General features: G+C 33.7%; 2 protein-coding genes across 3 annotated transcripts; one reads left to right on the top strand and one right to left on the bottom strand.

Moving 5' to 3' along the window:
• Positions 1-17,640: 17,640 nt before the first annotated feature.
• Positions 17,641-22,684, bottom strand: LOC120146136. 2 transcript variants are annotated; one of them, XM_039159792.1, is made up of 7 exons: positions 22,676-22,684; positions 19,520-19,795; positions 19,328-19,435; positions 19,092-19,222; positions 18,814-18,914; positions 17,983-18,042; positions 17,641-17,832 (listed from the first exon to the last, which is right to left on the bottom strand). In XM_039159792.1, exons 2-7 carry the CDS (start codon positions 19,776-19,778, stop codon positions 17,748-17,750), a joined length of 744 nt encoding a protein of 247 aa, XP_039015723.1. In that variant the 5' UTR covers positions 19,779-19,795; positions 22,676-22,684; the 3' UTR covers positions 17,641-17,747. The 2 variants fall into 2 exon arrangements, with proteins under 2 accessions (XP_039015723.1, XP_039015722.1); XM_039159791.1 differs by lacking the exon at positions 22,676-22,684 and having other exon boundaries at positions 19,520-19,837.
• On the top strand, positions 20,754-21,787 carry LOC120146137 (50S ribosomal protein L27-like). Its single transcript, XM_039159793.1, has 4 exons — positions 20,754-20,856; positions 21,048-21,134; positions 21,234-21,358; positions 21,455-21,787. Exons 2-4 carry the CDS (start codon positions 21,050-21,052, stop codon positions 21,686-21,688), a joined length of 444 nt encoding a protein of 147 aa, XP_039015724.1. The 5' UTR covers positions 20,754-20,856; positions 21,048-21,049; the 3' UTR covers positions 21,689-21,787.
• Positions 22,685-22,917: the final 233 nt, after the last annotated feature.

Below are 22,917 nucleotides of genomic sequence, written 5' to 3'. Positions count from 1 at the left end.
AAGTTTGGTGCTGCATATCGAGAAATTGCCAAAGAAATTAAGGATATTATTGCATTATTGAAAAAAGAGGCAGAAGGAAATGGTCGAAGAATGTCGATTTTCATAGGAATCATGAAAATTGAAGGCCTCTCCAATGATGAAATGCTTACTGCAGGAGAGTATATTAGCAAAAATGCACACAAGGTAGATTTCTTCTTTTCTTTGCCAAAAGAATTCAAAAAAGATTATGTGATTAAGCAATTACTTGAATACCATCACTTTAGACCATCCTTTTGACTATGGTCCTTATACAATTATGTCGATTTCTTTTTTATTATGACTTTAGAATATAGTCTCAACTTTCTTGTGTAGCTTAACCAGGTATATGTCAAGCTTTCGACTTGGAGAATTTTTTGTGTATATAATATAGCTAACATATATGATTAAGTTAAGAATGTCATGGCTATTATCTTTTGTGAGTGTGAACATTGTTCAAACTTTTGATGGTTAATGTTATACTTCTTTTTGTTATGTACGCTAAACAAAGAATGTAAGCTTATAAAATTGTATTCGGTATGGATGAGTTCATATCTGCTATTCGGTATCTTGGCTAGTCTTGTCAAAATTATCGTGGCTAATTTCTGTTGCAACAGTTGTTTACAGTATATAGCTTGCAAGTAAAATAGCAATGAGACCACATCCAAACAAGCATGGTAAGTTTAATGTTAGAATATAGCCTTAGGTACATTCATAAGGTTTTAGAGATGCAGAATACAGATAATCCACTGCTCGCTCTGGATTGTTATAAGCAGCTCGAACTGCTAGTGTAACTGTTTCCTTGTCCCAGTTGCCACCACCCATATCCATCAATTGTTGGATAGTCTGTTCAAGATTATTTCCAGCAACTAAATTCGAAGCAGCTTGACTATAGGTATCCAACTGTTGATTGAAACAAGTTAATATAAAAGGTTTTATGATGACTTTCAAAATATTCATACCAGAAAGTAGACGTGGTAGGGATGGAGGGAAACACAAGTTTTTTTAAGGGATAAAAAGAAGTATAATATAGATATTATATGATTTTAGAAATTAAAAAAAGTAAAAATATGATTATTTTTTAATACTAATAATAATATATTTTATAATTAATAAATTAAAAATATTCTCTAAAAATATAATAAAGTCATCTTTATACATTTTGGTAGGAGCAAAATGGTCCATCTATTACAATGTTCATATGCTTATTTAGTTAAATGTTGATGTAAAATTTTAATATATTTTTAGATAAATTATGTAAAATTTAATATTCATATTAATTAAAATAATATATGATATATTTAAATAATAAAGTAATATATTATCGATGAATTTATGTATAAATAATTTTCATTTAAATATTTAGAATTCCACTTGTTACAAAATATAGAACAATGACAATTTGGTAAAATATACATTCCAATAATCATTTTTTCCTTCAACCAAACATTGTAATCTTACATTCCTGCCAAACAAACCAAACACAGTAATGTGTTAGGTAATGATACATTCCGGTAATCCTATTCTCGGAAGTAATCTTACATTCTGTTAACCAAACGCACCCTAAGGAAATTGATTTGAAGTTTTCTTTTTGGGAGATCTTTAAATTATATGGGGATTAATGATTCATTTACAAATTGAATCTAATGTAGAATTATTGTACGATTTAATTGCACCAGGCATCCCAAAACTATGACTCAAATTCTAAATTAATCCCTAAACTTTAAAACATCCTAAATTTGTCCCCTAACTACCAACATCATACCCAACACATCCTTTTGTTAGTTTAACAACTTATTTGAGTATTTAATAAAAAAAACTTCTTTGAGTATTAAATGCCAACTTAGATATACTGTGAAGCATATGTTAACATGTGTATTAAATTTTAAATATTGTGCATCACTGTATGGACATCTTAGATATAATATAGTAAAAAAAAAAGTAATCCTTTAAATTTTAATGACAGTCAATTTTTTACATTATAGATCCAAACTGTCCATGTAACATGTGCAAGTATTTAAAACTGATCCAGAAATTTTAAACATGTTTCACATTAGACCCGAATTGACACTTGATGTTAAAATAGTTTGCCAAACTAACATAAAGATGTGTTTGAAATGATATTAATAATTTGGGGACTAAAGCATAGTTTGGAGACAACCTAGTGCAATTAACTCTTATAGTATCTATGGCATTTCATCAATCACTGCGTTGCTGGATTGTCGGAAAGGCGGATTAATATACGGCTAATATACGGTATTACCGGATACATTAAAAGATATTTAATAAATTCGATTTAGCGTTACCGGAAATGTTGAGTAATAATAATGTAGTAGGTCTAAATCATGAAGAAATATTAAAAAATTTGGCAACCGGCAAACTTAACTTGCCGGTTTGTGTCGATCCAAATTAAAATATATCGATCCATATCAATATAACAGGTAAAAGTATGACAAAACCAGTCACGAAAAGACAATACCGGTAAAGCGCTACCGGATATATTAAAAATGTCGATACTTTAATATAAGTATCGACACTTTATGAATTTAAAAGAGAATCAGTTTTAGCGCCTATAAAGTGTCGATACTTTATAAAAATGTACTGATCCACAACGATATAACAAGTAAAAATATGACAAAACTGGTATCAAAATGATAAAACCGGTAAAGCGCTACCGAATATATTGAAAGTGTCGATACTTTAATATAAGTATCGACATTTTGTGAATTTAAAAGAGAAGCAGTTTTAGCGCCTATAAAGTGTCGATACTTTTAAAAAAATGTATCGATCCACAACGATATAACAAGTAAAAATATGATAAAACCGATATCAAAATAATAAAACCGGTAAAGCGCTACCGAATATATTGAAAGTGTCGATACTTTAATAAGTATGTTAAATAAATTATAGATACTTTCAAAGAAATAGGTAATTATCCTATCGAAAGTATCGACACCTGACATAAAAGTATCGACACTTTGGTAGTTGTATCGATTAAATATAAATAACATATCCGATGAAAATATAAAGGTCATAGCTAAATATCATCTGAAAATAGATAGAACGGACGAGTTTTTGAAATTGAAGCGTAATTGTTGCTGCATTTCAAAAGAAGTTTCTAAAGCGAAGTTTGTTTGTTTGTTGCTGCAGTCGAATCGAAAAGTATGTTGTCGAAACCCTAGTTTTTTATTATTACAGTAATCGGAAATAGGGTTTTTATATATCGATTAAATTTAAATAAACACAAAGATTTGTTTCCAACATTTTGTCCAGTATGGTTCCCAAACGTAAAGTTTCCCAAAAATAAGTAAGCATATGTGTCGATCCATATATAAAAAGTATCGATCCCAAAAACATCGAAACCCATAAGTATAATGTAATAGGTAACTTTTCAATCTAACTGGTATAAATATACCGGTTTTATGAGAAAATAGGTCTACAACATGTATCGACACTTTTTAATTTTATGTCGATACTTTTTGTCCAGAATGAATGCACAAAAAGTGTGCAACCATAAAGTGTTGATCCATTTATAAAAAGTATCGATCCCAGAAACATCGAAACCCATAAGTATAATGTAATAGGTACTTTTCAATGTAACCGGTATAAATATATCAATTTTATGAGAGAATAGGTCTACAACATGCATCGATACTTTTTAATTTTGTGTCGATACTTTGATCCAGGATGAATGCCAAAAAGGGTGCACCCATAAAGTGTTGATCCATTTATAAAAAGTATCGATCACAGAAACATCAAACCCCATAAGTATAATATAATAGGTAATTTTTCAATGTAACCGGTATAAATATAATGGTTTTATGAGAGAATAGGTCTACAACATGTATCGATACTTTTTAATTTTGTGTTGATACTTTTGGTCCAGAATGAATGCCAAAAAGGGTGCACCCATAAAGTGTCGATACATTTATAAAAAGTGTCGATCCAAAAAACATCGAAACCCATAAGTATAATGTAATAGGTAATTTTGTAATATAACCGATATAACTATACCAGTTTTATGAGAAAATAGGTCTACAACATGTATCGATACTTTTTAATTTTGTGTCGATACTTTTTGTCCAGAATGATTGCACAAAAAGGGTGCACCCATAAAGTGGCGATACATTTTTAAAAAGTGTCGATCCAAAAAAATCGAAATCCATAATTATAATGTAATAGATAATTTTGTAATATAATCGGTATAACTATACCGGTTTTATGAGAAAACAGGTCATCATAAAGTATCGACAATTGTTAAATTTGTGTCGATACTATTTTAAATATCGCATGTTTTTCCCCCTTCATTATTTATAGATTATAATCGATACAAACTCTAAATCGACAAACCCTAAACCTAAAGGCAGAAGAGAACTCTTCCTCTCCGACGAATACTAGCGTTATCATAACAGTGACGATCAGATATTCAGGTTTTATTGGACCCCCAGGTTTTATTGGTTATGTTGTCAACATAATTAACCTGGATAATCCCAGTTACAGAACTTATTCCGACCATGATTGTGGGAGACTATAGTCTACAGATTGTTTGGCATTTATGTGATGATGCGGATGAAATATTAAACGGTCTCGTAAGCCACAATCAAAAAAGACTAAGAGAGTAAATTTTGTTAATGTAGGGTTAATTTTGTATAAGTTACATACGATTTATAATTTTGTATGTGATGTATTTATGTATGAGATGAGAAAAGTTAGCAATTGGTTGTTGTACATGTTTCTTATACACAATAGGAGTCATGTTGATACTTACGATATATGGAGATCGTTGTCATCACGTGCGGGACTAAATGTCCATTTCATTTCGTCTTCGAAAAAATCAGTTGATGTAGGTTGTGTGCTTGTATTCAAATTGAGCTTGACTTGAGAGCATGTTAGTTTGTTGTGTCCCTCACCGTTACAGTACCCACATCGCCTAATTTTCTTCTCGACCTTGTTCTTCGGTACTTCTTTTCGTTTGCGTTGTTTTCGTTACGGGTCACGAACGTTGTTTACTACAATGCTCTGGTTGACTAAATCATTCAAACCAAACGAATTTTCTAATTCTTCTATTTGTCTTTTCATCTCATCTCTTGCAGTTTTGAAAGACACGTCTGCCTTTGATGCAATGTAGCATAACCTACTTGACGTTGAACGTAGAGCAACGAACCTTACCATTTGCATCACTTCTGGAGACACATTCAAGTCAACATAACTGGGTGCAGAAGCCTTCGCATCCTTAGTCCACCTACTTTGAATCAAAGTCCCAGGGAAATATGTGTAATCCAAGTGCTTCAAAATGTGAAGTTGATGGCGACATGGAAGTCCAATGGTCTCGAATTTTTTGTAGGAGCAAATTAGGGTTTTCGTACGATAATCAAAACTAATTTCAAATATCCTATTTTTTTCTTTGTACTTTGACAAAATATAATGTTGACATTCATCTGATAAGGACTCAATCTCTTCCTCAATCCGGTACAATGTCTCCCGTAAAAGTTCATCTTGGAACGCACGAAAAGATTCGCGGGTAAAAATCTCAACAGCATGGCTTTCAAGGTCAACCAGTTTTGTGATCTGGAAGGGCTTCGTATGGGAACTTAAGTAATCCGCTTTCAACTCGTTCATACACATTCTACTAATTCTATCTTTAATTTCACGAACAACATCTAAATATATCTTCTTGTGTTTCAGGGCAATCGCTAGTGAAGCATTCATAGACTCGCACCTTTGCGTTGAGGGAATATTGGCAAAGAAATGACCGGTTGGATATGCTTGTGCCCATAAGTGATGTGTATTTCCCTTCTCAATCACCCATGGATGCTTTTCGACGTTGAATTCTGAAACAACCGAACGCCATTGAATGTCAAATTCCTTGGTTGTCCACCAGGAAGCCATGCATTTTGAGAATGTTGTTGTAAATTTTGGGTCACCAATGTTAGCTTGTGCATTGCGAGAAAGATGTCAAGAACATAATATGTGCTTAGCATAAGGGATAATAGATTTGATAGCCCTCTGTATTGCCCTATCCCCATCGGTGACAATTGAAATAGATGATTTATTCATCACGGCTTCTAAAACATTCTGTAGCACCCACTCGAAAGATTGAGACGTCTCGTCATCGATTATGGCAGTGGCAAACACAATTGTGTTATGGTGATGATTGACACCGACAATAGGCATAATTGGTCAATCATACAAATTATCTTTGTACGTTGTGTCGAACGCAATTACATCACCGAAGCATGTGTAATATGATCTCGATGTAGAATCCGACCAAATAAGATTATGCAATACCCCTGACTCGTCTACCGAGTATGTCATAAAAAACACGGGATCATCATGTTTCTTATAATCAAAGTAGGCAATAAGTGCATTCACATCTCCATCGACGATTTCCTTTGCTTTAACTCTTTGAAGTGCATTGTAGAGGTCTTTATGTGTAAATCCAACATTATGATAGCCCCTGCCTGCTGCGTTAAATAGTTCATTACTTGTGACGTGCCAACACCAACCTCTTTCAATGTTGTTGTCTCATCGATATCAGCCTTACTTACAGCTCTATTAGAACGCATAAATGGTGTTATAGCAGGTGTTCACAATGCATGATTATGTTTCTGATAAGACTTACTTATAACCCACTGATCGTTTGTATTTGTTGCTATAACTACGACTCTAGCCTTACATCTTGTTCTTGTGACTGGCGTATGAGCACGTTGACAATCAATAGTATTGACTTTTGATACTCGAAACCCTTCTTTGGAACAACAAAATTCTTGTGTCTTCATATTCCCTTCCACTTCAAGCCGTGTTGTTCCCTTACGTGCACTAAACCCATGTTCCCGTGCGAATCCCATGTAAAAGTACCAAGCTTGATCACGTGAACAGAAGAGTTGACCAACCAATTTGTCAGATTCATCAACATTATGTACTTCATGGCATTCCTCGGTTGGCTTAACATTGTATGCATCAGTATGATCCATGGCAAAAAATTTGTTGTGCAAGTTCAGTGGTCTCGGAGTTGATGGAGATGTAAGCAAAGGTTCATTGAACATGTTTCAGTCGTGTTGCTTTCAATAAGATGTGGTATTGGTAGTGGTAGTTAAAGGGTGGGTACAACATTAAATTCGCAGTAAATATTTAGGTATGTACAATAACTACCTAAATATGTGTCGATACATTTTCTACAAGTATCGACCCAAAAAACATCAAAACCAATAATTATAATGTAATAGGTAAATTAACAATGTAACCGATATAAATATACCGGTTAATTATAAAACATGTCAACATAATGTATCGACACTTGTGGAATTTGTGTCGATACTTATTGTCCAGAATGAATGCCCAGACGAGGTGCACGCATAAAGTGTTGATACATTTATTAAAAGTATAGATCCCAAAAACATCGAAACTGATAATTATAATGTAATAGGTAAATTTACAATGTAACCGATATAAATATACCGATTTTATGAGAAAATAGGTCAGCATAAAGTATCGACACTTGTTAAATTTGTGTCGATACATTTTGTCCATAATATATGTCAAACGGGGTGCACGCATAGAGTGTCGATACATTTATTAAAAGTATCGATCCCAAAAACATCGAAAAAAAATTACAATGTGATAGGTAAATTTATAATGTACCCGTTATAAATATACCGGTTTTATGAGAAAATATGTCTAAATAATGTATCGACACTTTTTTAGTTTGTGTTACTTTTTTCCAGAATGAAATATGAATACCAACGAGGTGCAAGCATAAAGTGTCGATACATTTAAAATTGTATCGATCTAAAAAAACATCGAAACCGATAATAATAATGTAATAGGTAAATTTGTAATGTTACCGGTATAAATATACCGGTTTACTTCGAAAATAGGTCAATATAAGCGTTACCTATTACATTATATAAGAGCTACCTAATATGTTATTGTACTTGATAATATTTCCGGTTAAATGTCTATTTTATTATATAAGCGCTACCTAATATGTTATTGTACTTGATAATATTTCCGGTTAAATAATATAACATTACTGGTCAAAATTTTAACCAATCACTTATTTAACCGATCACGCTATTTTTTAACCGCCGCACAACAGAACTTCCTCTGCGTTGCTGAAGAAAACTATCAAGATTGTTTGACAGGCAAATTCGGATATCCCAGCTGAGCCGCCAACTCTTCTACCTCAAATATAAACGATCCCGTTGCTGTTGGCTTTATTGCATCATCATCCATTGTCATTTCTTAGTATTTTGTCACTTAATTTATATTTAAAAAATCCAAATTCCTTTTAAAAAAATCGAAGTTCTCAAATGTTATCGATAGAAATGTAGTTCTACTTTTCAGATTTAAAAATTCAAATTTGATTATTAATACTATAAAAATTATTGGATTTCTATTTAAATCATTGAATTTAATTTCATCTTTTATTTAGATCATAAATTTTTAATTCAATCAAATTACATTAACTACCTTTATTATTATTAAATTAACTCACTTTTTTTAAAGTGATATTTTGTATGTATTCAAGTGAACGGGACATACAAACAAGACAATCAAAGGAATCTCGTTAAAAAATCTTTCTAAACTTAAATAGAAGAAAAAGAGTGAACCCAATTGATGTCGACATGATAAGACCAAATTACAACATATCGAACCTAATAACACAACAATCTAGTGATAAAAGAAATTGGGATCGACAAGCACCAATCTGCACAACCAAACAAACCCAAATAACTAAAACCGAATTACTAACACAATTGGCATAACCATAACCTACACCCATGAGCTCCAATGAAGGAATCAAAAGGGAAACACTTAACGGCTAATCAAAACACTCAAAAGAACCAAATATTGTGGCAAAAAATTTACGATCACAAAAGGAAAACGCACCAGGTAGCAACCAGAACAACAATCATCAACCATCCATAAAAGCACCCCCAAGCAAGCTCATCTTACGCAAAAATTGTTGCTTCAGACCAGCAACAACCACCTGTTAACATCAAAACACAGCTAAGATACCCTGCCATCAACACTCAACCGATAACCTGCTCAGCTGGTCAAACACCCAAGACTTCACCCACAAACCTGACTTGGAAGATAACATATAGCCCGTCAAATAATATTTCTGAGCCTCATCTCTAGCTACCATACAGCACAAACCACCCCATGAATTAAAGCAACAATTCAATAATATGATTTTAATAAAAAATGAATTAAGGCTTTTACTAAATATATTTTTTACATATCATCAAATAATATTTAATCGATAGTTTAAATAATTATTTTACAATTTATAGAAAATTTAATTATTTTTCCTTTGAATTTACTTAAATGAAATATTTGAGAAGATTTTAACAAAATTTATTTAAATTATCAATTAAATGTTATTTGATGATGATATATAAAAATATGTTAGGTAAAAGAATTAATTTCAGTTTTATTTGTTATATTGTTTTAACAATGTTAGTATAAGTAGCTTAATTTATCGATAATAAAAGTTGAATGATGTAATTTAATTAAATATATTAGATAAAAATATCAATTTTATTTTGTTTAATAGTTTGTTTTTATTTAAAGTATGGAGGTTTGTATTTCGTATAACTTAACCAATATTTATTTTATTTATTATGACAAGAATATTATGTTTCAATGATTTTGAGTTTTGAGGTTTTTTTTGAATTAATCGCTACTATCTGATCTATTGATCGACAAATTCAATTTAGGTAGTATAGAAGGGAGGGAGATCCTCCCAACCCAGTTTGTTGATTTTATGTGACATCTGGATTCTTTGAATCGGACTAGATCATATTTAGGGTGTCATATTAAGGTTTCAAACTCTTATTCTATAAAGATTTGAGGTTATGAAACTTGGAAGCTATTGGATTTTGAAACATAAAGGTTCTATTTCGATGTTAAAAAATCAATAGATTTAAGGTATCAAAATTGAACATTGGGTTTTGAAACTCAAATGGTGAGTTTCGAAAATAAAACCTATTTATTAAAAATTATAATTTAGATCTTTTTAATGTTTTGATTTATAACTAGACCCCATGTTTGATATGTGTGACATTTTAGTTCTTAATTTAAAGTTTGGTGATTGTTTAAATGGATAATTTTTTTATTAATTATTATTTAAGTATGACTAAATTTCGAACAATCAATGTGATATGATTCTTGACTAAGCCAGATTAGGGATGTTACAAAGTCACATCTTGAAAACCAGTGTAAGCCTAGAAACCTCGATTGAATTGGCCAATTTGTTGGCAATGAAGTTTTTACTGTTGGATTGGTTAACGACATATAAGACTTAAAGATGTTTGCATGTTTTATATCAGGCCATTAAGCGAGTCCTAACCTAAATGTCAGTTTTTGTGTAATACGTTACAAGTTTTTAAGTCGCGGGGTGGCTTTGGATTTGCTATAGTGTAAATATTTTTATTGGTTCTGTTAGCTAAGAAGTTTGGTCTATAGTCACCCTACCAACACTGATGTACAATAATTGAGGCAACAATTAACGGTGGTTGTGAGTTTGAGATTCATGATTCACCATTTTTGGTGTCAGCAGATAGCACATATAGCGGTAATCTTTGTCTATGTGTTTGTTCAATTCTCGTTATGTGCATATATTTTTTTCATTTATACTTTCATTTTCTTGGAATTTGTGACTATCTTAGGACTAACTCATAGGTCGAGGCTCCAGATCTAACATATCAAGTTTATTTCTTCTGCCAACCATAAGTGGTGGACCCCTTATTTATCACTTGTGTACTTTAGGTTTTTCGACAAAAAAAAATTGAAACGATATAACAGTTTTAATCAGTTAAATGAAGGTTATAAATTGATAATATAGGTGATCAAAATATAATAATTAAAAATTTAGTGATCAAAATAAGAAGAAAATTAAACAAAAGTGAATTTAATGCCCCAAATTATGGGTTAGTAGTTTCAAGTTTACTCGAGAGATAAGTGGACCTCGTAGAATTTATAATTCAAGTTGTTAGGCTTAATTGGGTTGAAATTGGGCTCAATTAGTCTTAAGAGGATATTTTTTAATGGTAGAAAGATGAGAAAGAGCCAAAAGCATAATTACCCCCATTTTAGAGGATGCGAGCTTTTATATCTCTCATTTCATCTTTTTCCTTTCATTTATATTTCTCCCATTTTTCTCTCTAAGCTCCATATACCAAGGGTAAGTCTTTTGAGCCATTTCTTGCCTCTTTCATGCTTCATTTTTGTTCTAAATCCCTCTAGCAAAATTTTTTTAGTGAATCAAAGCTTTGGGTTCTTTGATTGCAAGAAAAAGGGGGGTTTCATCCAAATCACAAAGGAAAGGAGTGTAGCTAAGAAAGAAGATTCATTTTAGGATTTAAACATCAAGGTAGTATATTTCTAATCTTTTGGAGTGTTAAGACTTTCATAAATATGAGAAATTGCTACGATTTGGGAAATGAACATTTTAGGGTTTATACATAATTTCATGATCAAATGAAGCTTTAGTTGTAGAGAATATATTTTTATGCTACCTTAAGACCCTAATTAACTACCAAAAGTTTCAATACATGATTTAGAACCAAACTATGACATTTAGAGTCAAACTATGACAGAGTGATTTTAGGCGTTTTCTCGAGCCTAAATAAACCATTTATGCGTTCAAGTATCGATACTGAGATGAACAGTACCGATACTGGATGATTTTGGGGAAATTAGGGATTTTAGGCAGAGAGTATCGATAATGCTGTGAGAGTATCGATATTGTCGCTTTAGTCTCGAGACCAAGCCACAATTTCAGCAATAGAATACAGTTTTAGTACCGATACTAATATGGGTATTGATACTTGACCCCAAGGTATCGATATTACAAATAGAGTATCGATACTACCTACCTTAGATGATCTGATTTGACCAAATTAAGGTGCAAAGGAGCTAGAGATGGTCTGTAATGGTATAACTCTGTCCATAGGGGACATAAATGACCAAAAGGGCCCAAAAACACTTGTGGGAGTGAGTTACAACCAAAGTAACCATAGCATGCATAAAACATCTAAGAAATCTTTAGTTGGACAAGTAGTGAGTATTTACGGATGAAAAACCATTAAATAAGGTGTACTGATAAGCGGTATGACCGAATAATCAGATTATAAAATAGTCGAGTCGTGTACCACAAGAACGACAGAGAGTAATGGACGTACAATTTTCCCTTAATTAGAGAGTGAGTCGAGGGAAGCTTAGTAAGAGCGATAGAGTATCGCTACCTAGAAATAAACCCAAGTCAGGTATCAGGACAACCAATATCACAACTAGTAAACAACGAATACAGTAGTCATCGTGAAGCCACAAAATACGTAGATAGTTCTCTAAAAGTTAGAGAACTGACTAAAATGTCCTTAAATAGAGAAGTACCAGATTAGAGCATACTATCAGTAATAATATACTAATAAACCCTTGCATAACGTTCTAGGTGAGAAAACGATGTAAGATAATAGCTAGGAGACTAGTAAACGAAATCAGAACAACTTAATAAATCCTAAGAGAATATTATCATAAAACTATACTTTGTGTGACACTCAAAAAATAGACAGGACACCCGAGTTACTTTAGCGGTAGTGCGATTGTCTTATTCGTCAGTATGTCCAGGTATATATCAGCCAGTGACAAGGCACTTTTTTACCAGCTGGGCACAGATGCCAAAAGACTCGACGGAGTAAGTTGTCGGGGTGTATGTTTCCAATGTAGCTCCGAATCTCACCTTAGAGTACCCAAGGGTATTTAGGCAGGCTACAGGGGTGCGTGAGCTTTGAGATGCAGAACCCTCAGCCGCACTATGAGGCCTTCCATAGCTTGTGTTTGATATTGTGTGTCATACAGTAGTGACAATGATAAACTAGAGGGATATGGGCTCTAAGATGTAGCCCCTCAACTACATCATGACGCCTATGTAAACTATTGTATACTGCATAGTAGAGTCAATATTGATTCAGATAGTGCATAGGAGCATCAATATTGCATTTAGATAATGCACAGTAGAGTCAATCATTAGGGCTAACAGGTGTACTCATGGCTATGCCCTTAGCAGATGATTAAAGGAAATGTTAGACCCCTACTTCAGTGATAGAACAATTAAAACCTAAGTTGGTAGCACTTGATCTAGATCATGAATGTACATACTTTTTAATGTCATGTCATTAGCATGCTTATGTTTATGGAACTCATAATGCTTCTCTAGATTAGCAATTATATTGTTGGGCTTTATAAGCTCAGCATTTGGATATTTTCTGTTGGCAGGTTAATAGTTGAGTCATTCGTGGGGCACCGTCGTAGCAGGACTTTACAACATCTCCTTTAGAGTATTGTATTATAGCTTTAGTGGGCATATGTATTCATAGGACTTTACTCGTGTATTTAGACTTGCAACTCAGTTTTGAATTATTTGGTTTTTAATTTTGTGTCATGGAGTTATGAAATAAATTTTATAACAACCATTTATGTTTTATTTATGATACCATTTTAGAATATTTGAAAAAATAAATAAATAGGTTTTAAAATTCAGGGGTTGTCTCGGTAGCCCAATGTGACACTTTAGGTTCAATCAGGTTTAGGGTGTTACATTTAGTGGTATCCGAGCATCAGGTTAAGTTGGTCATAGGACCCAGTGGTTGGTTTTAGTAAGGTATCAGTAAATATATACCTCTAAATGCTTAAAGTACTTGTATAAGTCTGGAATCTTGATGGTGCTTCGTTTCTTAATCAACATCATATAATTCATGATAACAAACAGTTTTCAGCGTAATCCCCAAGATTATGATGAAATGTGATCCTATTATCTCGATAAAGGAAATAAGTAGATAACCTCATAAAAGGTTGTATTTTGTGTCTTTTTACTTAGGTTATTGGTTATCTAAAAGCCATTGTTATATCATTTAGTTGCATTTAGAGTCATTTAGTTGCACGTGGTGGTAATGTTTTACTTCATTATTTTAATGCCAAAACTGATGCTACTGAAGGGGAAATGTCTTATTTGTTAGTGTTATGCAAGTGAAGAAAACTAAAGGAGAAGCAGTGACTTGTTGTAACATTTTGGATAAGGAGATCTAAAAGACTGTTGAAGCTGATAGAGAAGGAAAAATGTTGTAGTATTTTGGATAGCAAATATGGGCGTAGAAAAAGATAAAAAAGCAAAGATATTATGTTTCCCTACTATCCAACCAAACGTGAATACCCTGTCAGCTGTCACTATTGGGACCACTTGTTAGCCTACCCCATTCTTCATGTGAATGAAATGAATCATAGGGTACAAAGGGAAGTTTGAGCCTAAAACCCTAGAAAATTCCCTAGTATAAATAGATAAGGATACCTTACATTTAGTAGGGGTTTTGGGAGAGGTGACCTAAGCAAGAAAAGGAGGCGACATCTCACAAAATTTCTATTTTTCTTCCCTTTTCCTCATTTTTGTGGCGTCGTCCATAGCCGAGTTTCAAAGGGTAGCAAGCTATGCCCTTAAGAGTGCTAGCTTGCTAAGGCGGTTTAAGGCATCGGTTCTAAGTCACGACAGTAGCTCACATTGGGAGTTTTCTTCTTCCTTTTTCTTTCATTTCAATATTTTAAATGGGTTTGTACTAAACGATGATGATAGTTGAAGTTAGCCTTCCATGAACTAACTTATTTGGCGCGAGTTTCCTTGGATGATTTTTATTTTGTGTTTAATGAATGGTTGAATGTTTTTATGTTTAAATGATTACTTTTCTCATTGTTTATATATTTATTTGCTTAGACTTGTAAGAGATTTTGAGATTTAGCTATTTTCTAAGTATGGATGCTTAATATCGAGAGAGCTAGACTGATCGACGTAAGCAAGGGAACTAAAACAGAATTATGAGATTTTAATCTACATTAGAGATAAGGAGAGTGTTACATCGACTAAAAGGGGTAGGACATAATAGATATGAATGTGTTGCATTTTACGCTGAGAGGTATTGCTATGACATTTTCTCTGTCAGGTTCCTTACTAGAGGTAACCTAGGAGCACAAGCAGTGACCCTGTCAAGCAGCATACTCATAGAACGCATAGACCATTCTAGGCACAGAATATTAATTGTCATAGTAAACACAACCATTTATCCTATAGAAGCTTGATTGTGTGAGGTTTTCAAGTCTTATTTTATTCTCCAGAGTTCAATTTTATTTTTTTATCGCATTCTTCCTTTATTTTCCACATCATTCTTTTACTGGTTACCACAACATTTCCATACTCCCACTCTTACACATACCATTTTGCCACATTATTCTTAATCACTTGTCCATACCATTATATATTTACTTAGTGACAACATTTTATTAGAGCTTCACTTTAATTCCCACCAATCCATGTGGAGACGATACTTACTCACTTATATATTACTTGTTTGATTGTGTATACTTGCACACTTTTCATGCCATGGCATAGTACATTACACATGCAACAACTATCTGTGTATGTTATCGACCATTAACCTTGAACATTTCAATTTTTGCCAAGAGGACACATCATGAATGTGCATGTTCATATACAACCTCATCTTCCTATATGAAAGCAATGATAATGATTAGAGATTCTTTAGGGAGATCTTCGGGGTCGTTATTTTGGTGATCGACGAGCTCGAAAGGAATGTTATTGGAGGAAAAGGCTTTAAGGAGAAGTTGGGCTAGTGTTTTATATGTTCATGTTCGGGTAATGAAGAAAAAATTACATTTTCTAGGGTTAAGGTCTAAAGGGAGTTGTTTGAGGCGATGGTGAGACTTATAAAGGAAGTAAAATGGAGGCAAATAAGAGAGCCAGAAGGGTTAGGTGTGTGGAGAGCGAGGATGAGACCATTTTTGGAATTTATTATTTCCTATTTTTTTCTTTTTGGCGGGCTTTAGTGTTATAAGGAGTGCATGCGTTCATCGTGACGGTGAAATGGTGGAAGAAGGCAATGATATATCTAGTCAAATTTCAGTTTAGGCATCTAGTCTTATTGGCATGAAGTTTTTCTTCATCCACTAAAGTTTAGGCATTGTTTTCTCCACACGAATAGTCACCCCCACAAATGGTTGTTAGCGTTGAGATGGAGGAAGAAAACAAAGATCTAGAAAAGCCAAGAGTAGAGAAATACAATAAAGAGAACTTATTTTATCATCAACGTCAGTATTATGGTGCAACCATGCATGCACCTCTTTGAAATCATAAAAAAGATTTTCTTCAATTGTTTGAAAAAGACAGGGAAAACACCTTTTTGATGAGATTGAATCTGCAAAGATAAAAAGATGAGTAAACACTACCTTTTAAGCTATGTAAAGCACAGCTACAGTTGTGATGATATGGGCGGCACTCTACATCCATTTCTTGCATCAATATGATTCATTCAGGACACATCGAAGTTGCAACTGCTCCGGTGGCAATTTTTCGATCTCTCTCCCCCTTTTCTTCTCAACCTCCTCGTCAAGAATTGTTATATATGTATGAAAAAAGAAGGAAGAAGTTGATTCTAGGTGTTTGGTGTGGTCCTTTAAATGCTGAGAAAAGAAGATGGCTTATTATAATGGTTTAGCTTTTGTGGATTTGAAAACAGTTACTATGGAAGGGTAGAAGAAGACATACAACTATCTTACGTGGAAAAAATAGTGCCAAATCATATTATTAATGTGCCACATCAGCATTCTGTTCATCCCGCTAACGACTGTTAACGTTGAGTGACCATTTGTTACAAATCAATAACATTAGTGATTTATCTGTAACTTTTGAAAATTTGGTGGGGAAAACAAAACTTACTCAAACTTTAGTGATCATTCGTCTAGTTTACCCTAATTTAAATCAAACTTTATTTTGAAAAGCAAATATTATTTTGGGAAAAATTAAAAAATAGTCTCTAATATTTTAATAAAGTTACATTTTAATCACTAATGTTTGAAAAATTAAATGGTTAAACTACACATTTAATACCTCAACTATCACTTTTGTTCTGTTATTGTCACCTAACTATTTTTTTTGTTTCACAATTATACCTAACATTGTGTTTTTGTTTCATTACAATCGTCTACTTACTGATGTGTCACCATAAGGTAATCTCATGTCATCATTGATTTTTTTTTTAAATGTCACATTAATAATTTTATTTTTCTTAATGACGGATGACCCAAATAAAATCAAACCGTAAAGTTAAGTACGATTTTGAAATAAAAAACAGTTAAGTGATAAATGGAAAAAAAAAAGTGATAGTTGGAATAGTTTATCCAAAATTATAACAAGAGAGCGATATTGATTTAGCACGGTACGATTACTTAGTTGTTACCGATGTAAATAACATGAATTTGGAGAATTTGCTCGTCCCTAGTGACATAGAATTTTATGTTAAGGGTTACGAAGTTATAAAATTTTAAGGGATGAAAATAAATTTTTAATAGAAAATATAAAAAATATGTAAAATATAAAAAGAATTTAATTTTTTTTAAAAGTCGGTCCTCCAACTCGCCCTCCAGGTCCTCCCTGTCATATCATTAGATTTCTAGCAATGAAATGCTCAATGAGTGCTGGAACAATGAAACAAACACATGAGAATTTGGAAAAATGAACAAAATTTACAACAAAGATCAAATTAACATATGCATTTCTTACAGTCTTCCATTCTCCACCAGGTCCAAAGTACGAAAGCTTCTGCAGAATCACCGGGCGTAACATAGCACCATAAATTTACAGTTCCTAACGGAAGCTGCCATTGTCATACTTCCAGGCAGTCCTTAACCCCTTGCTCAAATTTGTCAAGAGAAGTTAAGGTATCGTTGAGTGCATCTGCAACCCTTTGTCTGTGGAAAGAAAGAAATACAAGTAGTTGACAACTGCGTTATCAGGTGACGGTAAAAGTAGGCCTGGTAGTTTTGAATATGTGAGCGGGCGTATAATTAAAACATGCCATAAATCAAAACTCTGCATGAAAGAGTATTGCGAAAGAATACCTGTTGGAAGCAACTTGAATATCCCTTTCGCTTGCCAAACTATTAAGTGAGGTAAATGAGCTGCAAATGAAAGAAAAATAACAATAATAATTAACAACGTAAGCAGGAAAACAAATTACGGTGGGATAATTTTGAATCCAACATGCATTGGATCTTAGGGTGACCTAAGGAAAATTATTAGAAATACTTCAAAATTATATGGATATCAATGTTCTTCCAACAAACACCCAAAAAAGAAACATGCTACAATGAATGCAGAGAAAGAACATCATCGTTGGCCAAACTATGAAGGTAAATTAGCTGCCAAGAAAGAAGAATAACAATAGGCATCTGGCAGGCATTGGATCTTAGGAAGACTTGAGGAAATGATAAAAAAGTGCTTAAAGTTTATCTGGATATCCATGTTCTTCCAAAACCACCCAAAAAGCAAAACAGGCTACAATGCATGCAGAGAAAGATATTCCTTTGCCAAAATATTAAGTGAGGTCAACAAGCTGCCGAAGAAATAACAATAAGCATCAACAAACTATGGATGTTAAAGAATGACGGCAGTAAAACAAATTTGCGCTTGACAGGAAAACACTTGAAGGGGGATAATTCTGAGTCAAAAAAGGCATTGGGATCTTAGGGAGACCCAAGGAAAATGACCCAAAGTGCTTTAAAATAATCTTGATATCTAGTTCTTCCAACAATCACCCAAAAAGCAAAACATGCTGCAGTGTATGCAGAGAAAGAAACTTTGTCGTCATTTCCTTCAATATTTATAGCAAATCAACAGCCAGAATTGAAGCTAAAAATTAATCAAGCTTAAAAGGACCATAAAGCAGATACCTTATAAGATCATCTAGCATAGCTTCAGCTTCCAGCTTAACAGGATTCTTCTTCTCAAGCAAAGAAGAAGCATTATTCACAATCAAACGGAATGTGCAAACCTGTCAATTATAGAAATTCGAACTACTAAATTATAACCCAAAGTGGGGAATTCATTTCCACCTCTCTGATTTTGTTTTAACTTCACATTTTAGTGAACAAAAAGCCTAAAAAAATTTCACTAAGAATCAATGGATGCGTAAGAAATTTCGATTTTCATTCTAAGAACAAGAACAAACCTCGACTCCGGTGTTGGCTTGAAATGCAACAAAGGAATTCCTCTCTTGTACAACACAATCCCTAGCGGCAGATGTCAAGAGCTTTTGAACATCCTCTAAATCCTTACTCGAATTAGTTGATTCCTTGTCCGCTATTCTCAAAAGTATCAAAACGACCAAAATTAGTCAAAGAAACACAACAAACACATTCACATAATTACAGGAGAAAAGGGACGATAAACAGAAATGTGATGTACTGAGCAAAAGATAAGCGGAACGAAGGTTTTGTCGAGAAGCATCGATTGGGGCCAACAGGAATTTCGAAGACTTCCTCTTTTGCTCTTTAAGCCAATCCTTTGGTCCTGCTGCGAATAGCAATAAACACTCAAAACAGCAGTTAATAAAAGAAGAAAAAAATCAATAAACAAAAGAAAGTGAGAATTGCTCACAAATTCCAATGGAGAAGGCAGAAGCTTGAGAGGGATGAAAGAGAGAAGTAAGAAGAGAGATTGAGGAGAGAAAAGAAGCGTCTCTGCGGGAGAATTGGATTTGATTTTGAAGATGGCGTTGCAGTTTCTGTCGAGTCTCTTGATTGGGGTTGACGGGGAGCTTTTGAATTGAAATGGAAGGTTTAGGAAGAATTGGCGGGAGACCGGCGACGGTTGACACGGAGGCGCTAGAGATAATGCGGACCATAGGTGGCGGCATCGCTGATGCAGTAAGGACTACTGTACTTTCAAGTAAACGGATAATTTTAACGGCCTTCACGAGTCGATTAAACTTGATGAACTTTATACTAAAAATGAGTATAAACTACATAATCGTCCCTGATTTCATAGAGTGCTTTCATTTTGGTCAAATATTTTAAAATTTATAATACAATTATTGAATATTTAATTCATTTCCATTACAATTATTTTTATTAGTTACCATAAAAAAAATTAACGTGACACGCTATAATCTTTTTCTTTAAAAATATTCTAAAGTCTTCTTTCAAATTTACAACTGAAAATCATTTTTTGTATATGTTATTATCAATCAACTTTCTTCTAATCATCGTCACAACTAAATATAACATTATATATGATTTTGAAAAAAATAAAAGTTAATGACCAAATATATATATATATATATATATATATATGTGTGTGTGTGTGTGTGAGAATAACTAAATAGATAGTTTAGCTAAAAAAGAAAATCTCTTTTCGTATGTGTTTTCATCGATCAACGTTCTTCTAATCATCGCCATAACTAAATACACAACACACCATAGTCAAGCGTTTCACCATATTCTCACTAATTTCATACCATTCATCGCCAAAACAAAAACTAAATGTTATATTAGATATAATTTCTTTTAAAATAGTCTAAGGTGATCATAAAATAATATCTGTTTAAAATATTTCTTAAACATTACACATACTAACATATAAAATTACCTGATGAGCTCAACATTAAATATAATTTTAAAAGAGATAAATTTTAAAAATATATATATTCCCATCAGCATCTGCCGTTCATCACTAAAATAGAAACTAAACGTAATATAAAAATATAATTTTGAGAAAAGTAATAGTTGATTACCAAAAGAAAATTACAAAACTAGATGAGTGGTTAAATATGCAGTTTAGCCTAGAATAAATGAGTCGCTAACTACAAGAGTCAAGATCCGGTCTGGAAAAGGCGAAGCTCGTGATAGAACGGGAAGTAAAACCCTAGAAAAAAGATAGGAGAATAACCTAATCCCCAGATTGATCAATTGGACGATCCAATCTTTCACATTTCGGTACTGGTACAACCCTTTATAACTACTGAAAACACTCCCTAGTTTCCCCCGCCCCCCACTATTCTCTTTGACCAATTCATGGCTTTTGTGTTCTTAAGTAATTAGGCAATTTATTTTCTCTCTTCTTAACATTTGATGAAAACATATTTATCTGATTTTTCTACCCGGTGTATCTGAATTGCAAATATCAGATATGTTTAACATTGCAACGACGTTCTGCAAAAGGTTAAGCGTGAAGGAGCTTGTTACCAGCGCTCCTGTGTACGGCACAATCACGGGTATTCTTCAATGAAATGGGTTGTCTTGTTCGCTTTTAGTATTTTGTGAGTTCTTTTCAGCTAATTTCATGAAATGATTTTCCATTTTTTGTGGCTTAGATGAGTCTTCATCCAGCTTAAGTTTGATGCTTAAGAGGTGGGCTAGTAAAAAAACTGCTGGATCAACTAAGAATGGAAGAGACTCAAAACCCAAGAATCTTGGGGTGAAGAAGTTTGGCGGTGAGGTCAGTGGGTGATCCAGATTCAAATGCTTCAAATTTTAGTAATAGTAGATATTAATATGATATGATATTATACTATTGTTGACATTATTGTGGCAGAGGGTGATTCCTGGAAACATTATAGTTCGCCAGCGAGGAACTCGGTTCCATCCCGGAAACTATGTCGGGATCGGTAAAGATCACACCCTCTATGCTCTCAAGGAAGGTTGTGTGAAATTTGAGACACATAAGCTTAGCGGGCGCAAATGGGTACATATTGAGCCCAAGGAAGGACATGTCCTTCACCCTCTTTATGCAACTGATGCTGCAGGAGAGCCGAAGATGGCCACATAAGGTTTGCTCCATAGTTTATTTAGGGAATCAAGGTTGTGTGTTCCGTGATGATCTTGGATATTTGACTATCAATTGTATGAGGATTTTCGGAGATGCAAATTAAAAGAACCATGAGTTTTACTCTCCCATGTTTTGATTATCACATGGTTCTTGTTTCAGTTTTTTTGGGTATTCATCTCTTTTGAATAATTAATCTTTCAATGTTCTTTTAATGGACTGGAGTTATTGTGATGCAAGTGGTTTATGCTAGGAATTTACTTGCTACTGAAAAAAATGTAAACATTTTGACATAACCTTTTACAATTTTGCACTCTACATGTTCAGATATGTGAGAAATTGCCATTTACAATGAAAATTTTCTGCCGCTTGTAACAATTGACAGCAAACAAGCTTTTGAGTTTTGAATATATGAAAGAATCTTGCTGGATACAATCGGAGCTCTCAATTGCTTCTTCATGGTTGTGCTCCACCATTTCATTGAGCCAATCACATCGGATTGCCTGCTGACTGCTAGTTTCCCTTTAAAATAGCTTCAGAGCTCAAAGGGCGCACAACTACAAAAAACTGTTGAAATACAATGGTTGAGCAGGCACTTAAAACAGTTGGGGTTAACAGCAAACATTCTTTTCGGCTAGTTCTTGTCTAAAGACTCGGTGTCCTGTGTTTCTGGTTTGGGGAAAACTTCATTTGACAACTTTTTACGTGAATAAGTGTGTTCAATTCCCTCACTGCCATAGGAGCCTACTCTACCTGACAGCCAAAAACCACTAAAACCCTCTGTTTTGGTGGCCTGGAATGGTGGCACTTCCTGATGAGGTCTGTCGCCAACTACCAAATAAGGCTGAACTCCAAGATCGACTAGACGATGTTGTTCTTAGCCTTCCGGAGCTGAAACTCTCATCCCTTACTACTTTCAAAGGGTTTTCCAATGCCTTAAGAACATGTTTCATCGAGAGTCGTTTAGAAGGCTTCGGGTTAAGGCATGACCTTGCCAGTTGCCACGATTGCCATGGCCCATACCACCTCTAATAGATCATCTTCTACTATCAAGGATGGATCCATGATCTTAGTCACCAATTCCTTTTCGTATTTACTAATGCAAGTCAGGGTTTGCTCAAGCCACTCCTTTGTAGATTAATCTTCTGCTTTACCAATGCCAAACTTACCTGTTATAAGCTCGAGTAATACCTTCCTGAATCAGTACACATCGTACGCACAATTAACAATTA

The sequence above is a fragment of the Hibiscus syriacus genome, unplaced genomic scaffold (genome assembly GCF_006381635.1).
Source record: "Hibiscus syriacus cultivar Baekdansim isolate YM2019G1 unplaced genomic scaffold, ASM638163v2 tig00110895_pilon, whole genome shotgun sequence".
Lineage (NCBI taxonomy): Eukaryota > Viridiplantae > Streptophyta > Magnoliopsida > Malvales > Malvaceae > Hibiscus > Hibiscus syriacus.
This window is presented reverse-complemented; position numbering and strand designations above follow the sequence as displayed.